Source organism: Propithecus coquereli, unplaced genomic scaffold (genome assembly GCF_000956105.1).
Source record: "Propithecus coquereli isolate 6110/MARCELLA unplaced genomic scaffold, Pcoq_1.0 Scaffold168, whole genome shotgun sequence".
Taxonomy (NCBI): domain Eukaryota; kingdom Metazoa; phylum Chordata; class Mammalia; order Primates; family Indriidae; genus Propithecus; species Propithecus coquereli.
Window position 1 is genome coordinate 3,152,844 of NW_012141413.1, and position 16,023 is coordinate 3,168,866.

Here is a 16,023-nt window from a genome sequence, read left to right on the forward strand (position 1 = left end):
GAGCTCAGCTAAAAATCCACCCTATCAGAGTCCACCCTGACCACCCTCCGGGCAGCCCAGTCCCCAGGCCAGGTCAGTTCCCTGCAGGCCCTCACTGACCACCATCCCAGCAGGGCCATCCTTGGGCCCTTTGTTTCACGAATGGCCTACTCCTCGGTGTCAGCTCCCTGGTCACTGAGGCCGCCGGAACAGTGAGGCCAGCGCGGGGACACCGCGGGTGGTGCCTGTCAGTGGCACAGGTGTCCACGGCGCCCTCGGGTCTTCACACGGGCCTCCAAGCACTTGCGGACACTGCCTAGCCGGGGTCGAGGTGGGCCAGCATCCTGGCCCCATCGAGGCTGCAGGCGGAGGAGCAGCGCCCGGCCTCAGTCTCCGCATCTGCAAAATAGGCGCCCTCGCGGAGGACGCGCAGGCGCAGACGGTGGGGGGGACGGGGGAGCGCGCTCTGCCCCTGGGCGCGTGCGCACGGAGGTCGCGCTTCCAGGCCCCGCCCACTGCAGCCGGCCGACAACCAGCGCGCGTGCGCCCGGGCGTGCGGTGGGCGGGGCCCCAGCGAGCACGGCCCCTTCCCGGCGCGCCCCGCGGCCGCTGGCGCTGACGTGGCCGCCGTCAGAGCCGCCATCTTGTGGGAGCGAAACCAACGCCTGGCTCGGAGCAGCCGCCGCTGAGGTGAGGGTGCGGGCGCGGGCCAGGGACCCGGGCGAGGCCGGGGCGCCGAGGGGCGGCCGGGGCTGGCGGGGCGCCCTTTGAGTGCCGCGGCGGCGGGGCCGGGCCCGGGGCGGGCGAGGCCGGGCCTGGATCGCGTCTGGACGGCGGGGGCGAGCCGAGCCCGGCGCGGAGGGCCGGGGGGCTCCTCGCGGCCCCCGGCGTTGCCCCTGGCCTCCCTCCCCGCCTCCGCGCGCCTCTGCCCCCGTCCGCCGCCGCCCGGAAGTCCGCCCGGGACGCCAGCTGTACCCCAGCAAGCCCCAGCTTCCTGCTTTCCTCGCCCCTGCCCCGCTCTCCCCAGTCCACCCCCGGGAGGAAGGGGCAGGGCAGTGGGCCGCCGCGGCCCGGGGTGGCGCCGAGTCTCCCTTGCCCCGAGAGTGGGCGAGCGAGTAGTTTCCGGGCGCGCCTCTGGTCTCCGGGACCGGGAAACTGAGGCTGGGGCGCCCCTGAGACGCAGTCAAGGTCACGCAGGTGGTGAGGGCCGGCACCTCGGCCTCCGGACTCCAGTTTCTGTTTGCGCTGGGCTCGCGAGCTGGGGGGAGGGGCGAGCGGACAGGTGGGCCGGGACCCCGCGCTCGGCCCGGGCTGCTGCACCGGCTCCTGCACCGGCTCCAACGAGAGCACCTCCGCGGACCTCAGGGGGAACCCAGAGTAACCCCCTTCCCTCCCCCACCCTCGCCATGAGACGTGATTTGGAATTGGCACTCAGGGCCCCGGTGGCCTCCGCTGGGGCGGTCGATCCTTGCTTCAACCCCTGGGTGGTTTCTTTGACCGTCGTCCGGGGGTAGATAAGAACGCCTCGTCCGAGCTGGTGAATGTTTAACCTGCCGGCGAAACCACCCTGTCGCAGACGCTGGGCAGCCTCGGCCGCAGAGGCCGGACCCGACGCTTTCTCGTTGCACAGTCCGGGTGGTTATGGCATGTGAGACTGTAGCTGGACGGTTGTGCTGTGCCTGGAGTTAATTAGATAACTGAATCCCACGGCAGCCCCCGGCGAGGTGGCACTGTCTCCCCTTCCGTCCAGACAGCAGGTGCTGCTTTGCAGGAATCGAGCAGAATTGCACAACACGGGCAAGAAAGGGAGGGGGGTTGGAGGCTTTGGGTGGTCCCTTAAGTCGTCGCATAGTTGGTGCCACTACCGATATTGGAGTGGGTAGTTGCAGTTCTTGTTTCAGAACTAGTGGTCAGCAGTTTTCCCTGCTGGCTGTTCGCATGGCTGGTGGTTCTGGCGTTTTCCGCAGTGTGTTGGGAGGAGTGTGAGATGCCACGGTGCGGTTGCGTGCCCACCCCCGTGGCCCTCTGCGTGGCTTTAGCCAGTGTCTAACACGTGTGACTGCACGTATGGTGTCCTCACTGAATTTGAATTTTCGGCAGCACTGCCACGAGTATCCAGAGCTGTAAGATCCTGAAATGGACGGTGGTGGTGTTAGCTGGGTCCAAAATCGAGAGGAATGGAGTGGTGTAAATGTCAGTCACAAACAAATCTGGTCGGCCATACGGTTAGAGGTGTTTTGTCTCAGGTTTTCACGTGTTGGTGGGCAGAAAAATATGTCCCTTGTCTTCAAGTATGTTTTGTGAAAATAAACCCATATCACTGCAGCAGTAGGAATATGCTTTTGCCAGTGAGGCAGATACTCAGATTTGCTAGTTGAAAAGATTTAAAACAGTTGGTTTGGACAACAGCTGACTCACACAATGGCTGTCTACTCATCGTTGAAAGAAAATTAGTAGAAAGCAGAAACTGGTTGTGTGCTCCTTGCAGTTCTGGTTTTTTAGATCATGTGGTCTAGCCATACGCTGTGCCTCTTGCACAACCTGGAGAGGACATTTCAGACATCTTCACCTGCTAATCTGCCTCTGCCCGAGACCAGACTTGAAACTTTAGGAAGGTACATCTGGCCTTTCTTTTTTACTTCAGTAAAATTTAATATGGATTGTCAGCTGCTGAGGTGATCTTAGAAGTAAGTAGACCTAACCAAGAGGGAAAAACCTGTTGTGCAAGTTTGCTGAACAGTATATGACTGGTTTGAGAGAGTTGAATCCATTTTTTTCAGATTCTTCAAATTAAATGTGGCCTTGATGTATGGATGTAAGTCAGCTCTTACTCACAGGCCAGGCTTTCCAAGCGTTTCAGCACACACCTTCCTGAGAGCGGTGACCGGTGCTGGGTGTTCTACTGGGCACACGGTCGGCCCCAACCGCCCCATGCGCAGCTGCCTCTTTGCTTCCTGCCTCTCACAGGCTCTCTCCCCGCGACAGTCCACCGCCTCCGCAAATGCAGGCAGGTGGAAGGACAGAAAGTGCACCTCTGTCGGAGGTGACAGGGAGGGGGATGTGAAATTCCTTTCAGTTGGGATCTTAAGTTAGATGAGAACTTGTCCCTTCTGTGCCGTATTCGCCCATTGGTGTGGACGGTTGTTGCGGTGTCCTGCCCGCTGTGTCTGAAGTCTTTGGAGAGGGCTTGGCCCCTTCCTGCTAGGAAGTGGGGGATGGTGTGAGGGCTGCAGTGGGTGTGAGGGTGGAGAGCTAGTGCACTCCGGTTTGAGAAAGATTTCTTTTGAAGAAGTTTATTTTACTTTTCCCAGGCAGAAAAGGACCAGCACACGGTGAAAGGGAGATAATGTTGGAAGAGAGACCCAGGTATTCGGGCTTTTTCTTTAGGGATTGTAAAGGGGGTGAAGGGGTGAAGATGATTTATGGCTGTAGCTGAATGCAGAGGGAACTGTGAAACTGCTGCCTGCCTCCTGCTTCTCTGTCTTCAGCAGCAAAAGGGTAGCAGAGCGCTGCAGGATAATTAGCAGGAGGCAGCTGCAGAATGTCCAGACGTTAGGTTGTCCTCTGGTATCATCTGCTCCTGGAGACCTGGTTATCTCTGAAACGTAGTCAGGCTTATAGCAAGGGGCGTGATCTCACCCAAGATAGGGTTTGGGGCAGGAAACTGAGGCCTGGAGTTTGCGCCCCTGCTGTCTGTCCAGGAGCTCCTCAGGAACACCTTGAGGGTATAAAACAAATTCTAAAAAGCAGTTTCTGGTGAATGTCAAGAGAAAGAGTTACATTCTCTTTTTTTCTGCTGGGCTCCTTTTTGATGTTGTGAAAGCGGAAGGAGTCCGGGTGCCTGTCAGCAGAGAGCGAGCAGGGAGAAAGAGAAAGAGTTCGTAGGCTTGATCTTTAGCTGCTGTTTCACCAGGAGGCAAACATTCTCCACACCTGAGGCCCAGGGATCACTACAGCATGGAGAGAACAGCGGACTGGATGCAATCCACGCGCGTTTCGGGAAGTTAGAAGTATATAGTGAGACTGGGAAATACGTGTCTGGTCTTCCTCCCATACAACTGGCATACAACTCCTCAAACACTGGGAATTTCCACAGCGATGTCTTTTTGTACATCAGTGAGTTGTCTGGTGGCTATGAGCCCCAAGGTCGCTTCTGGATGGGGCTAATCACTGTCAGGACCAGAGCAGGATTAGAGGGTTGGGACTTTCAGCCCCACCCCACCTTCTAGGGATGGCAGAGGGGCTGAAGGTTGAGTTGATCACCAGCGGTTTAATTAATCGTGCTTATGTAATGAGGCCTCCATAAAAACTCAAAGGACAGGGTTTGGAGAGCGTCTGGATAGCTGAACATGGGGGTTCCCGGAGGGTGGTGTGCTGGAAAGGGCGCGGAAGATCTGTGTGCCCCGTGCCCATACCGCACCCTACACACTTCTTCATCTCTTCGTCCGCGTGCTTTGTGATATCCTTTACAACAAACCGGTGGACGAGTTTCCCTGAGTTCTGTGAGCTGCTCTACCAAATTAATCGAACCCAAGCAGGAGGTCATGCGAACCCCACCAGAAGCACAGCCTGGGGCTTTTGATTGGCATTGGAAATGGGGGGCAGTCTGGGGACTGAGCCCTCACCCTGTGGCATCTGACATCTCAGGTAGATAGCATCTGAGTTAAACCGGAGAACACCCAGCTGGTGTCCACTGCAGAACCGACTGCTTTCTTGGTGGGTGGGAGAAGCCCCCCAACTTCTGGTGTCAGAAGTGATCTGTGTTGTGAAAAGTATAGTGGGAGAAGCTGAGTTTGGTCTTTCCTACATTGATAGAATACTATATTTTGAAAACCTTCTAATCAAAATCTGTTAAAGTAAGTTTTATTCCTTAAAGGGATACTAGCAAGCTAGAAGGCTTCTGAGTGGTAGCGTGACAAGATGTAAGATAGTTAAGATCTTCCCGTTTGTGTCATACGTCAGTTTATTTCTGTAATACCATATACACTGCACAGGAAACTAGTGGTTCTGGTTCTGTAAGCATCCACTGAAGATTTTTAACAGGAGGTTTTTAAAGTATCTTATTGGTTTGATTTAGGTGCAGGTGACCAAGGAAACAATTTCTGCATTTTATCTAGACTCAGCTTGGGCAGTGGGCACGAAGGCAATTAGATATGCCTGCGCTTCCTATCTTCTGTAGATGGGAATGCAGTTGCTAACTGGTAGAATTTATTTATATGTAAAATTCTACAGCTTTGGGCACTTTGGGTGGTGAAACTTTGCTTAAAATATTTATAGCTTTTAACTGTCCAAATGAAGTGATCCAAGATTCTGAAAGTTACTGGGGAGATTAAATGAAATGTATTCTTACCAGTCGGAGGTACCCGGGGGCAGGGTTAGAAGGCAGATTTTGTGCACACACCCCTCCCTTCTGTGGTGGCTGATGGCACTGAGATGCCACACTGTAGCCTTCAGTAAGTAACGGTGTCGGTGCCCCAGGGTTTCCACATCTTTATAATCAAAAGATTCCAACTGGGCCACACTTAAGCACAGTTTTTAAACCGCATAAAATTCATTGTTGGCTCCATAGGTTTTTGCTGGCAGACTAATTTTTCGGGAAAGCTCGTGTGGTTGATCTGTGTGAGCCCTGACAAGGGCGCTTTTGCCATCGTTTCCTCCTCTCCTTGCTGGTGAGTCACTGTGGAGGGCCCAGCGGAAGGTGGTGGGAGGGTGGGGAGGAAGGCCTGTCCCGGGCGGAGGAAGCCCCACTCCTGAGTGGGAGGCCGTGTGCGGCGGGGGCCTGACAGCTGGTGCTCCCGCAGAGATGGGACGGCGTCCCTGAGGAGGGTGCGCTGGGTGGGCAGCCTGCTGGTGTGGCAGTCGCCTGGCAGGGGTACTGGGAATTTGTGGAAGCTTTTTTTTGTTTTCTTGGCTCTCAGGTTTAGAGGCAGCGCGGGCACCCCATGGCAGCAGAGGGAACGCATCCTGCCTGACTTTCACGTGGTGGGAGGTGGGCTGTGACGTCCTGAACCTGGCCTGTTGCACCCACAGAGGCAAAACTTGCCTTTGCGTAATTTTAACAGATGGTCTGAATTGTCGAGGAAAGCAACAACCTTGTAAATCAAGGGTGATTGTGTTTTGTTCTTCTCAGACCTGTTGAGAGCTGTTCTCTGTTTCCAGAAGGAAAAGTGCTACCATAGTTCTTTCGTGGGCACAGTGTGCCCTTGAGGCTGGAGGTGCCCGCACATGTGCTCTGGCAGCCCAGGGGTGGCTCTGCTGCCTCCCTGGGTCCTCTAGCGTGGTTGTGCCCAGCGGGAGAGCACGCGTTCTGTCTGAAGCTGCTCTCCCTTACTTCCCCATTGTGCCAGGGTTGGCAGAGCAGTGAGGTTCTTTGCGTTCATGTGTGTGTGTGTCCCCGTGCACACACACGCCAGGCTTGTTGTCTTTAGCTGCCTTTTGGAATGTTGGAGGTGGCCATTTAAAGCGAGTCGTGGGCAGCATGTCGTGGGCTGCGGCGGACCATCTCGGGTGGCAGGAGCTGTGGGACAGTTCTGAGCAGAGCGTTAGGTGGCCCTACTGGTGTGCAGAGAACACACTGGGGGTGGGGTGCCTGGGCCAGGGGACAGCAAGGCGGAGGTGTCTCAGGGAGCTGCTCTGAGTCACACTGGAGAGATAGTTGGGAGGAGGGGTCTGGCTGTGAATAAAAACATCACCTGGAGAGCAGAGGCTGGGCGTCTGTCACCTGACCATAGGCGGGGAGGCTAGGGTGGCACCAGCATGTGTGTTTCTGGGACTTCTCTGGCCCCAGGGCTGCCTGCCAGAGACTAGGGGCTCCAAGGAGGACTCTGGCCTCCCAAGGCCTGGGGGGATGTCCCTGTCCGCCTGCCTCTCTCGCTGGAGTGGGTTCGGGTAGGAGCTGGAGGGAGCCTGGTGCTGGCTCTGCCTCTGCTGCTGCCCTTGGCTTTCCTGTTTCCTCAGGAAAAGAGTCTTCACTGCTCAGAGAAAGAGGCGGGGCTGTGTAGTTTTTAAATTTTATTTTCAAAATGAAAGTTCCCTGAAGGCAAAAATCAAGTTTTGGAGATTGGCCCAGTCGCTCACCACCGTGGTAGTGATTTTCTTTACTCTGGCTCGGGGAGGCCACGGGTCCCACCCCAGAGCAGCCTGAGGAGTGACTGCTCCAGGAGTTCCCTTGACGACAGCACCACTGGCTGGCCGCTTCCGTTTCCCTTTTCCTTCCAGTGGGGCCCCTTCAGAAAGGGGCCTCTGGGCACTGTGTCCCCAACCCTGCCCCCCTGTGGACAGAGCTGTGTACCCAGAACAGCACCTGGCAGCGGCACATCCAGGAAGTGAACTGACAGAACTGAGTTCAGAGATTGGCTTCGCCGTGGAGATCAGAGTCCTCATCACCTCTCTTCCCAGTTCTCTCCGCTCCCCCTGAAGCCCAGGCTGGCCTTGTCCCGTCAGGTAGCTTGGCCACGCTGAGAAGGGCATTGCGGACTCGGCCTTTGATCGATGCTGGAACCAGAGGCCTCTGCATGAGGTTCAGGGAACTACACCCCAGGAGATGGTTAGGCCTCTGGCATTGGCGAAACCTGCCCTCGGCACTGCTTGTCTGTGCCTGGCACTGTGTGGTTGCCCTTCTTAGCATGCACAGTAGAGGGAGAAGTGCCCAGGCGTAGTCCCCAGGGCCTTAGGCGGGGCCTTCCCTGTGGACCCCAGTCTGAGCCCAAACTGTGGGTACTTTGGCTCCGTGGACAGGCAGGTTGCGGTGCCTTCCAGCTGACCTGGGGAGGCCCACCGGCTGGTGGCCTGCAGGGCCAGGTGGGGAGGGGTGTGCTGTCTTCCACCTTCAGGGTGGTTTCTCCACTGTACGTTTGTGTTGCAGGCATGAATCACTGCAGACTCCTCCACTCTCAGCTTGTGCAGTGCGTTTCTGTGTTGTGGGTTAGTGTGGATTTGTGTTTCTGGGCTTCTGTTTTCCCCGTGGCAGGTCCTGCAGCCCTAACTGAGCATGGGGTCAGGTTGAGGCCATCCACGTCTTCCCTGCCAAAGGAGAGCCTGCTGCTTCTCTGTGTCCTCATCCAGGTGTCCGTGGCCAGAGCTTACTCGGTTGTGCATGGCTGCAGAAAAGGCCTCATGTCCAGTGACAAATCAGAGTTCTGTCACTGAGAGCACAGCAGAGAAAACATGGGGGACCAGCCAGTGTTTGCCATGATGCCATTCGCTGAGAGACCGCAGGGCCTCTCGGAAATCCCTCATGGTAGCTACAGACAGAGGCGGCGGGACACTTGCCTTTGATGACCCTGACAGCCCACTAGGTGCTCACACAGAGCTGCACATCTGCAGATTTCAGAAGGACAAAGTGCGTTTGGAAAGCGCTTTGAGAACAGTTACGTTAAAAAATAGTAACACTTTAAGAATATGAGTAAAGGGGAAATACACAGTATAAACATGCAGGTAGTCGATAGGAGTGGCCCTTTGGCATTCACACTGTAGTCCAAGCACTCTGCTGGTCGGGTAGGATCACATGAATGGGACTCATTTCTAGCTGTGGGTATGAAGACTGATTTAAGGATGTCACCTGGAATTTTAAGCTGACAGGGCAGCCTCAACTGAATTTCACTGATCGCCCTGCCTGACAGACCCAGCAGGTAACACCCCTCCTGTAGTTCAGGAGACCTGCAGCTGTGGGGAGTGGCAGGCGTGTTCGAGGCTGGCCCCCTCCCTGGAGGGCAGCCCTCATATCCTGACAGGTGCGGGGTCTCTGCATAGAAGGGCACTTCAGTGCGTAAGGAGTTCTGTAAAACATCCCGAGAACAGTCTCGTTGGAAATTGCCTTCAGTTGCAGGCCAGAGTAACAGAGTTCTAGAATGTTTTTGCAGTTCTTTGGTCTTACTCTTTGTGATTGAAAGTTAAATGGACCTGGCTGAGCCCATGGACATCTTGGTGCCGCCTCCGCTCTGAGCATGCGGGTGGGCTTGCTCCTGCGTTGCGACTGTAAGCCTACGAGGTGTGTCTGCCCATCCCAGGCATCGGCACATCCAGTTTTGCTCTTGCACGAATTTTAGTAAAATAGTGACAGAATGCACTGAGGGACCCAGCTGCAGAAAAACGTCAGGCCTGCAGAAACAGAGTTTGGCTTGCAGGCAGGGTGAGGCTGGAGGCTCTGCTTGGCGGGTGTGCGAGGGTCCCGTGTGGCGTGCAGTTCGTACAGATGAGAATACCTGGCCGCGCCGCGTGTGTGAGGAGAGAGCCCTCCTCTGAAGCAGCATCCTGCGTGTCGGGGCTGGACGGCGCTTTCGGTAACTGATGGTCTGCGTGCAGCGTGACTGCTGGGCGGCAGTGGCTCTTCAGAAACCCCTAAAGAAAATGTTGTAGAGTGTACGTGAGTTCCTCCAGAAAAATCTTCTACTTTGTTAAATTTCCTCGAATTAGATACCGAAACTGAGATTATGAACTCTGTATGTGTGCGTTTTACTGTGTATAATTTATGCTTCAGTGGACTTGAGTTTAATAAAAGGGGAAGATCTGTGGATGTCACCAGCTTCCCATCCGCGTTGGGTGGGTCCCACTTACGGACAGAAGCGTGTTCTGTGGGGGCGGCAGCAGCAAAGCAGAACCTGGGCTCGTCCGCCCCGGGCTCCAGGCTGGATGTGTCCATCTTTCTGGTGATTCCTGGCAGTTTGAGGGAAGGACAGACCGGAACTGTCCACCTGAGCCCGTTCCCCTACACAGCGCTGGTTTGGACTGGGTCCTGTCTCCAGCTCTGGCTGCGGTGCCCTGAGACTTGCAAAGGGACAGCAGGACGTGCTGGCAGATGGCCCAGGTAGAAGCCATGGGCGTGTCACTTCCTCTGTGGGGCTGAGCCCGTGGGTTGGGTTCATTCACTGACCGGAACGGGTGTGAACTCACAAAGCTGCATTTCTCCTAACCCTGTTCAAGGAGTCAGCCACCTGAGCAAAGTGTCCCATTCCATGGTTCCATGCTTCAGTGCCTGAAGGCCACCTTTGCCATTGTGGGGGGACGTCATACTCAGGGAGGCCCCAAGAAAGCCAGGGTTTGCCTGCTTCCTGACATGCAGGACCATTCAGATGAACCTGAAAAACGAGTTTTTGCTTATGTGACTGGTGGAGGAAAGGGTGACAGCACCCGGGCTGGGCCTGATGTGAGTTGGCACCTGTGCCGAGAGGCCCCGGAAGTGACCGCAGCAGTCGCTGTGGGCCCTTCCTCCCGCCGCAGAGATTCTGCTAGGTCTGCCCGCCGTGCAGCAGGGCAGGTGCGTGCGATTGAGAGACCAAGTGGCGCTCGCGGGAGCCTGCCACCTGAGACTTGCGGCTCACCTCTCCCGGCTCCACCACTCCTCGGAGGGGCTGGGACCACTGCTCACCGCGTGCCCTGTTCAATGTGGGCTGCAGGGAGGCCACCCCAGCACAGTGGGCTCTGGCACATCGTTGGGGGCACCAGACCCAGGGCTCAAGGAGGTGGTGGCAGGGGACATACAAGGACAAGGGTGCGTTGTGGACAGTGCTGTGGCCATGCTGCCACACACAGAGACAAAGATCTGAGTGTGGTCCCCACTGCAGGATGTGGCTTTCCCAACCTGCGTGGGGACTGGTGGGAGTGTGGCCACCCTCTGCCCCTCAGTGCCTGGGCGTCTGTGTCGATTCCTACGAATGCTGTGCCCAGTGCACAGAGCAGTCCCGTGCTGCCTCTGCCTGGCTTGGCACCTCTCACCGTCAGCCTGGCTGGCGCCCCTTCCTTCTAAGGCAGCCTGCCCACATGGCTCCCTGGTGCGTTCGCTCTAGACTTGGTGTTTGCGCGGTGAGGACCGGCCCTTCCCCCAGCCCGCACTCGCCTCAGCTTCTTTGCTGGTGTCCCGGCAGTGACACAGCATCAGGACCCCGAGTATCGTTTCTTGCTGGGTCCGGCCACCACTGCTGCATGCCTCCCTGGCATAAATCCTAAAAGGACTTCCCTCTCTGTTTATTTCTCGCTTGTTTTTTTTTTTTTTCTATGAACCACTCATTGGTTCTTCCCAGTTCCCCAGAGTTGCCCATCCCGTGATAAAGGCACGTGGGTGGTGTGCCCCAGTCCTGGAAGTGTCTGCCGCCTGGCCAAGGCGTCCACGCCACCGTTGCCCTCCCTCCGCATCTCCCAGACCCCTGGGGGAGCCTGTGTGGTTCCGAAGGTGCCTTTCCGCTCCTCTGACGCTGGTGTTGTCGCTGGGTGGAGGACTAACGGCGGAAAGTCACGCTCTCGGGGTTTCGAGAGCATTGCTCCAGTCCTCCGCCTCGGGGTGGTCTGGAGCCTCGGCTCAGGCCTTCAGTCAGGGGTTCCCATTTGGGGACATTTAAGGATTTCCTCCCCATAATTGTCTAAGTTCTTTTTGGGGTTTCTGCTAGTTGGCATCTTAAGTTACTCCTCATTTTCCTTTTTTATTCATACTTTTTTTTCTGTTCTGCTTTCTGCGTGCCTTCATTGTGAATTTTTCTTTTGGCTATTTGTAGTGTCCACTAGGTTTCTCTTTTTTTTTCCCTTCGTGATAATACCCTGTTCTTGTTTTGTGGACATAGTACCTTGTAATTTGTGATGCTGGTGTTGCGTGTGGTTTGGGTTTCTGAGGTTTTTGCTTGCTCGGGGTTTTCCCTTTTACATGTTCTTGTGTCTGGGTCTTGTTTCCCTCCACCTGCCTGTTTTGTTTGGGTCTCTTACATCGGGCTTGGCTCCTTGGGGGCCCCCGGGTGCTCGTGTGCAGATTTAGTGGGGTGTACAGGGATCTCAGGGTTCCAGAGCCAACCAGGGGTCTCACCGGAGTGGGTTCTCACGGCCCCTCGCCTCCTGCAGCGGAGGCAGCACCCGAAGCCCCATAGCCCAAGCCCTGGGTTGGTCCAGCTTGCTCTGCCTGGTCAAGCATCAGGTTCCAGAGTCTTCTCCCTCCCTTTTCTCTCTGTCCGCGGGGTTTGTGAGTTGTTTGGTTTTCTCCTTGGCAGTACTTGCAGGAGGGATTGAGACAGGCGTGTGTTTAGTCTGCTGTGTCCTGTGGGTGTTCTTCCTCTGTGCTTAGGAACCCTGGCCATGCCCAGAGAAGGGACCGCTACAGCAAAGGTCTCTGTACATTTCAGAATTTGTGTAAGTTTTTGAATAGGTAACGTGGTTCAAAACCAAAAGAGGACAAGTGTCCAAAGGGCACTGGGTCAAGCTTGAAGGGGTTCTGCGGGCCGCATGGGGCATGATGGCAGCGTCAGATCAGCAGTGGGCAGCTGGTTCTGGCCCACTGAACAAGCCTGGCCCGCATGGGTCCGTGTGGATGGTAAGAAATGGAGAAGAGGCACTTCCCTGCAGTAGTGACACGTGAGAGAATCGCCATCAGACAGTCGCCGGCCGTGATTCAGCCAAGAACTGCCGGGGAGCAGGAGCCGGGGGAGGAGGCGCTCGGGCGGCCTGCGTCCTGTTGCCAGCCCTCACGGGCACCACTCCACAGTTGCTTTTTGAAGTCCTCCATTGTTTCATTTTACTATTAGGTGCTAAAAATCTCGAATTTTTTAGCAGTCAGCATTTTATAAAGTGACCAGTTTTTCTAAAGTCCCTATTTGGAATAAAAGTGCTTGGAGCATGCACGCGCTCCCAGGCATTGCAGCCAGGGCCTGGTAGCTCCTTTTTCCCCACCAGAGGTGTCCGCCTGAGGAGCCCTCCCCTCCAGTCTGCCCCGGCTCTGGTGGTCAGTGCCAGTCGATTTGATTGGTGTCTCCATGTCTGTGCTCTGCGGAGTGGACCCTGTGGTCACGGTGTGGGGCAGACACAGTGCACATGCCTTCCCGGGAGCCCACCACTGAGGGTAGCCTGAGGCACCTGGCAGCGCCCGGCTGCTGGGATGCACCTGAGGTGGCCAGCACCCCTAATCGTCCTCCTCTCTGGGCAGCTGTGGCTGGAGCCGGCCGGATGAGCCCGCCCGACCTCACCCTGGTCTGGCATCTGCAGAGCTCCCAGCATGAAGGGTGGAGGCTGGCTCGTGTCCTGAGCTCCCCCATCCCTGTGTGTGGGGCCCTTAGGCCTGTGCTCTGCTGTCCTGAACGTTGACAAGAGCGTCAGTGGTTCTCTCTGGTGCCTGAAGGTTCCGTGTTGGAGCAAAGAGCAGCCTTGCGTGCGTCCGGTCTCCAGGCAGCGAGCCATCCCTTGCGAGAGATGTGCAGGCCTGGCGACAGGGCAGCACTTCCCGATCCCAACTCAGCCCTTTTCCTGCAGCTTGCCAGCCTCTCCATCCTAAGGTGGATGCCAGGAGCCCAAGGGGCCTGGGAGCCGGGGTTCGTTTTCTGTTGCTGGGCCGTGGGAGGACAGTATGTCCCGGCCTTCGAGTTTCCAGGAGGGCGGTGGAGGACGGTCCCTGCGTGGGTGGGTGGGCGGCAGGGTGGTTTGTGAGCGCTGCTGCTGCTCCCACCGAGCGGCACAGAAACAGACGCAGAGCGCCTTGCTCCCCTCCCAGGTGTCCCTGGCCAGTGTCGCTGCCACCCGTCCACGACCATGGGGAACATCTTTGCCAACCTCTTCAAGGGCCTTTTTGGCAAAAAAGAAATGCGCATCCTCATGGTGGGCCTGGATGCTGCGGGGAAGACGACGATCCTGTACAAGCTGAAGCTCGGCGAGATCGTGACCACCATTCCCACCATAGGTGAGGCAGGGTGGGGCGGGGCCATGGAGTGGGGGTGGGGTGAGTAGGGGCGGGGCGGTGGCCTGAGGGGCGGGGCGAGTGGGCGGTGCCTCACCCTGCACCCTGCCCAGGCTTCAACGTGGAGACGGTGGAGTACAAGAACATCAGCTTCACGGTGTGGGACGTGGGCGGCCAGGACAAGATCCGGCCTCTGTGGCGCCACTACTTCCAGAACACACAAGGTGAGAGAAGCGGCCTCCCAGCGGGGCACAGGACCACCTGGGCCCACCCCGGCCTCTGCAGCTGGGCCCGTGGCCTGTGGGTGTGCTGGGTGGGCTGCCCCAGGGTTGGCGTGACGCTGGCTGCCCCGCAGGCCTGATCTTCGTGGTGGACAGCAATGACCGAGAGCGCGTCAACGAGGCCCGTGAGGAGCTCATGCGGATGCTGGCTGAGGATGAGCTCAGGGACGCGGTCCTCCTGGTGTTCGCCAACAAGCAGGTGGGTGCCTGGGCTGCCGAGGGGAGAGTGAGGCTGGCGGGGCCCCTGTTCTCTGCCCCAGGGAGGCCCCCTCGCTGACCCCTCTTTACCCCCAGGACCTGCCCAACGCCATGAATGCGGCCGAGATCACAGACAAGCTGGGGCTGCACTCCCTCCGCCACAGGAACTGGTACATTCAGGCCACCTGCGCCACCAGTGGGGACGGGCTCTATGAAGGACTGGACTGGCTGTCCAATCAGCTCCGGAACCAGAAGTGAACGCGACACCCCCCTTCCTCTCCGCCCTCCGCTTCACTCTCATGTGGCAAACGTGCGACTCTGTGGTATGAGTGCCAGAAGCTGTCTCCATGGTTTGGTCACAGTGTGCATCGCACCATGCTGTAAATGTGGCAGACGCAGCCTGCAACCAGGTTTTTTATTTAATGTAAATAGTTTTTGTTTCCAATGAGGCAGTTTCTGGTACTCCTATGCAATATTACTCAGCTTTTTTTATTGTAAAAAGGAAAATCAACTTACTGTTCAGTGCTGAGAGGGGTGTAGGCCCGAGGGCACCTGGCCACCAGGAGCCACTGTTGGAGCCGGGCCCTCCTGGCTGGAGGGCTGTATTGAGATCTATTGGTTTTTAACCCAGACTCAGTGCATTTTTTAAAATAGCTAAAATCCAAGACGAGAACACTTGAACACACAGAAGGGAGACCCCACCTGCTTAGTGTAGGTTTGCAGCGACAGCCTGAATGCCAGCCATTGGCTCGGCTGTTCCCTTGGGGACGTGAGGCAGTGGCACGCAGACCTCCCATCAATTCTGCATGGTCACCGTAGAGACCCTGTGACTCATTTGTTCCTGGGGCACCCTGCATTCCATAGCCTTGCTTGTCCCCGTGCTCCCTCGGCTCCTGGGGGCCTGGCTGGGAGCCCCTGGCCACCCTCCCGCCCGCTCAGGGGACGGGGGCCCACCTGTCCCTTGGTCAGCATCCCCCACGCTCGCTCCCGCTCAGACACAGCGGGATGTCTGGGGCCTCACCAGCAGGAGTATGGACGAGCTGGGCGCCCGGCCCCCGCCCCCAATGTGTGAAGTCGCTTTCCCTCCCTCAGCCTGCAAGGGTCCGATTTGCCATCGAAAAAGATGACCTCTACTCTTTTCTCTTGTATTTTGATAAACACTGAAGAAGCTGGAGCTGTTAAATTTATCTTGGGGAAAACCTCAGAACTGGTCTATTTGGTGTCGTGGAACCTCTTACTGCTTTCAATACACGATTAGTAATCAACTGTTTTGTATACTTGTTTTCAGTTTTCATTTCGACAAACAAGCACTGTAATTATAGCTATTAGAATAAAATCTCTTCACTATTTCATGGGCTTTCGGGTGCTTCCGTGCTGCTGCCAACAGATGCCCCCAGAAGGGTGTGGTGGGAGCAGGCAGCTCCCGGCCAGAAGAGTGCAGGTGACCTGCCACCCCGCTCTAGTTCCGTGGCCCCCCCACTGGGAGGGGGTGGGGGTGGGGAAGAGGTTCTCCCAGCAGGAGCCCATACCCCCCTGGCCGGTCTGTTCGTGGTCCCCTCCCTACCAGGCCCAGCCAGGGAGACCCGGCCTGTGCAGTGGAGGCAGCCTGTGGGCAGGGCCACTGCTAGCCCATGGGTGCTTTACGTCAGCCAGGGGAGGGCCCCTCCCTGGGGTGAGGAGGACTTCCCAGGGGGACCTCTGGTTGGGGTGTGGCCACCAACAGGCCTTCCCTCTGTGGGCAGTGTGAGGGATTGTAGAGGGTACCCAGGAAGCAGTGCCTGCTCAACTCCCTGTCCTGTGCCCAAGATAATGCAATCTCTACGCAGGTGAGGGCAGACGAGGGCAGACGTCAACACAGCACAAGCCACACCCGACCAGGGCCTCGAGAAAGCGTTGTTTGATTTAAAATCAGAAGCAAGAGAA

At 57.0% G+C, this 16,023-nt stretch overlaps 1 protein-coding gene across 3 annotated transcripts; it reads left to right on the forward strand.

Annotated features, from left to right (window-relative positions):
• Nucleotides 1–513: 513 nt before the first annotated feature.
• Nucleotides 514–15,451, forward strand: ARF1 (ADP-ribosylation factor 1). Of its 3 annotated transcripts, XM_012641707.1 has the most exons (7): nucleotides 591–669; nucleotides 3,291–3,345; nucleotides 5,549–5,648; nucleotides 13,439–13,624; nucleotides 13,735–13,845; nucleotides 13,977–14,101; nucleotides 14,197–15,451. In XM_012641707.1, exons 4-7 carry the CDS (start codon nucleotides 13,477–13,479, stop codon nucleotides 14,356–14,358), a joined length of 546 nt encoding a protein of 181 aa, XP_012497161.1. In that variant the 5' UTR covers nucleotides 591–669; nucleotides 3,291–3,345; nucleotides 5,549–5,648; nucleotides 13,439–13,476; the 3' UTR covers nucleotides 14,359–15,451. The 3 variants fall into 3 exon arrangements, with proteins under 3 accessions (XP_012497159.1, XP_012497161.1, XP_012497160.1); XM_012641706.1 differs by lacking the exon at nucleotides 3,291–3,345; XM_012641705.1 differs by lacking the exons at nucleotides 3,291–3,345; nucleotides 5,549–5,648 and having other exon boundaries at nucleotides 514–669.
• Nucleotides 15,452–16,023: the final 572 nt, after the last annotated feature.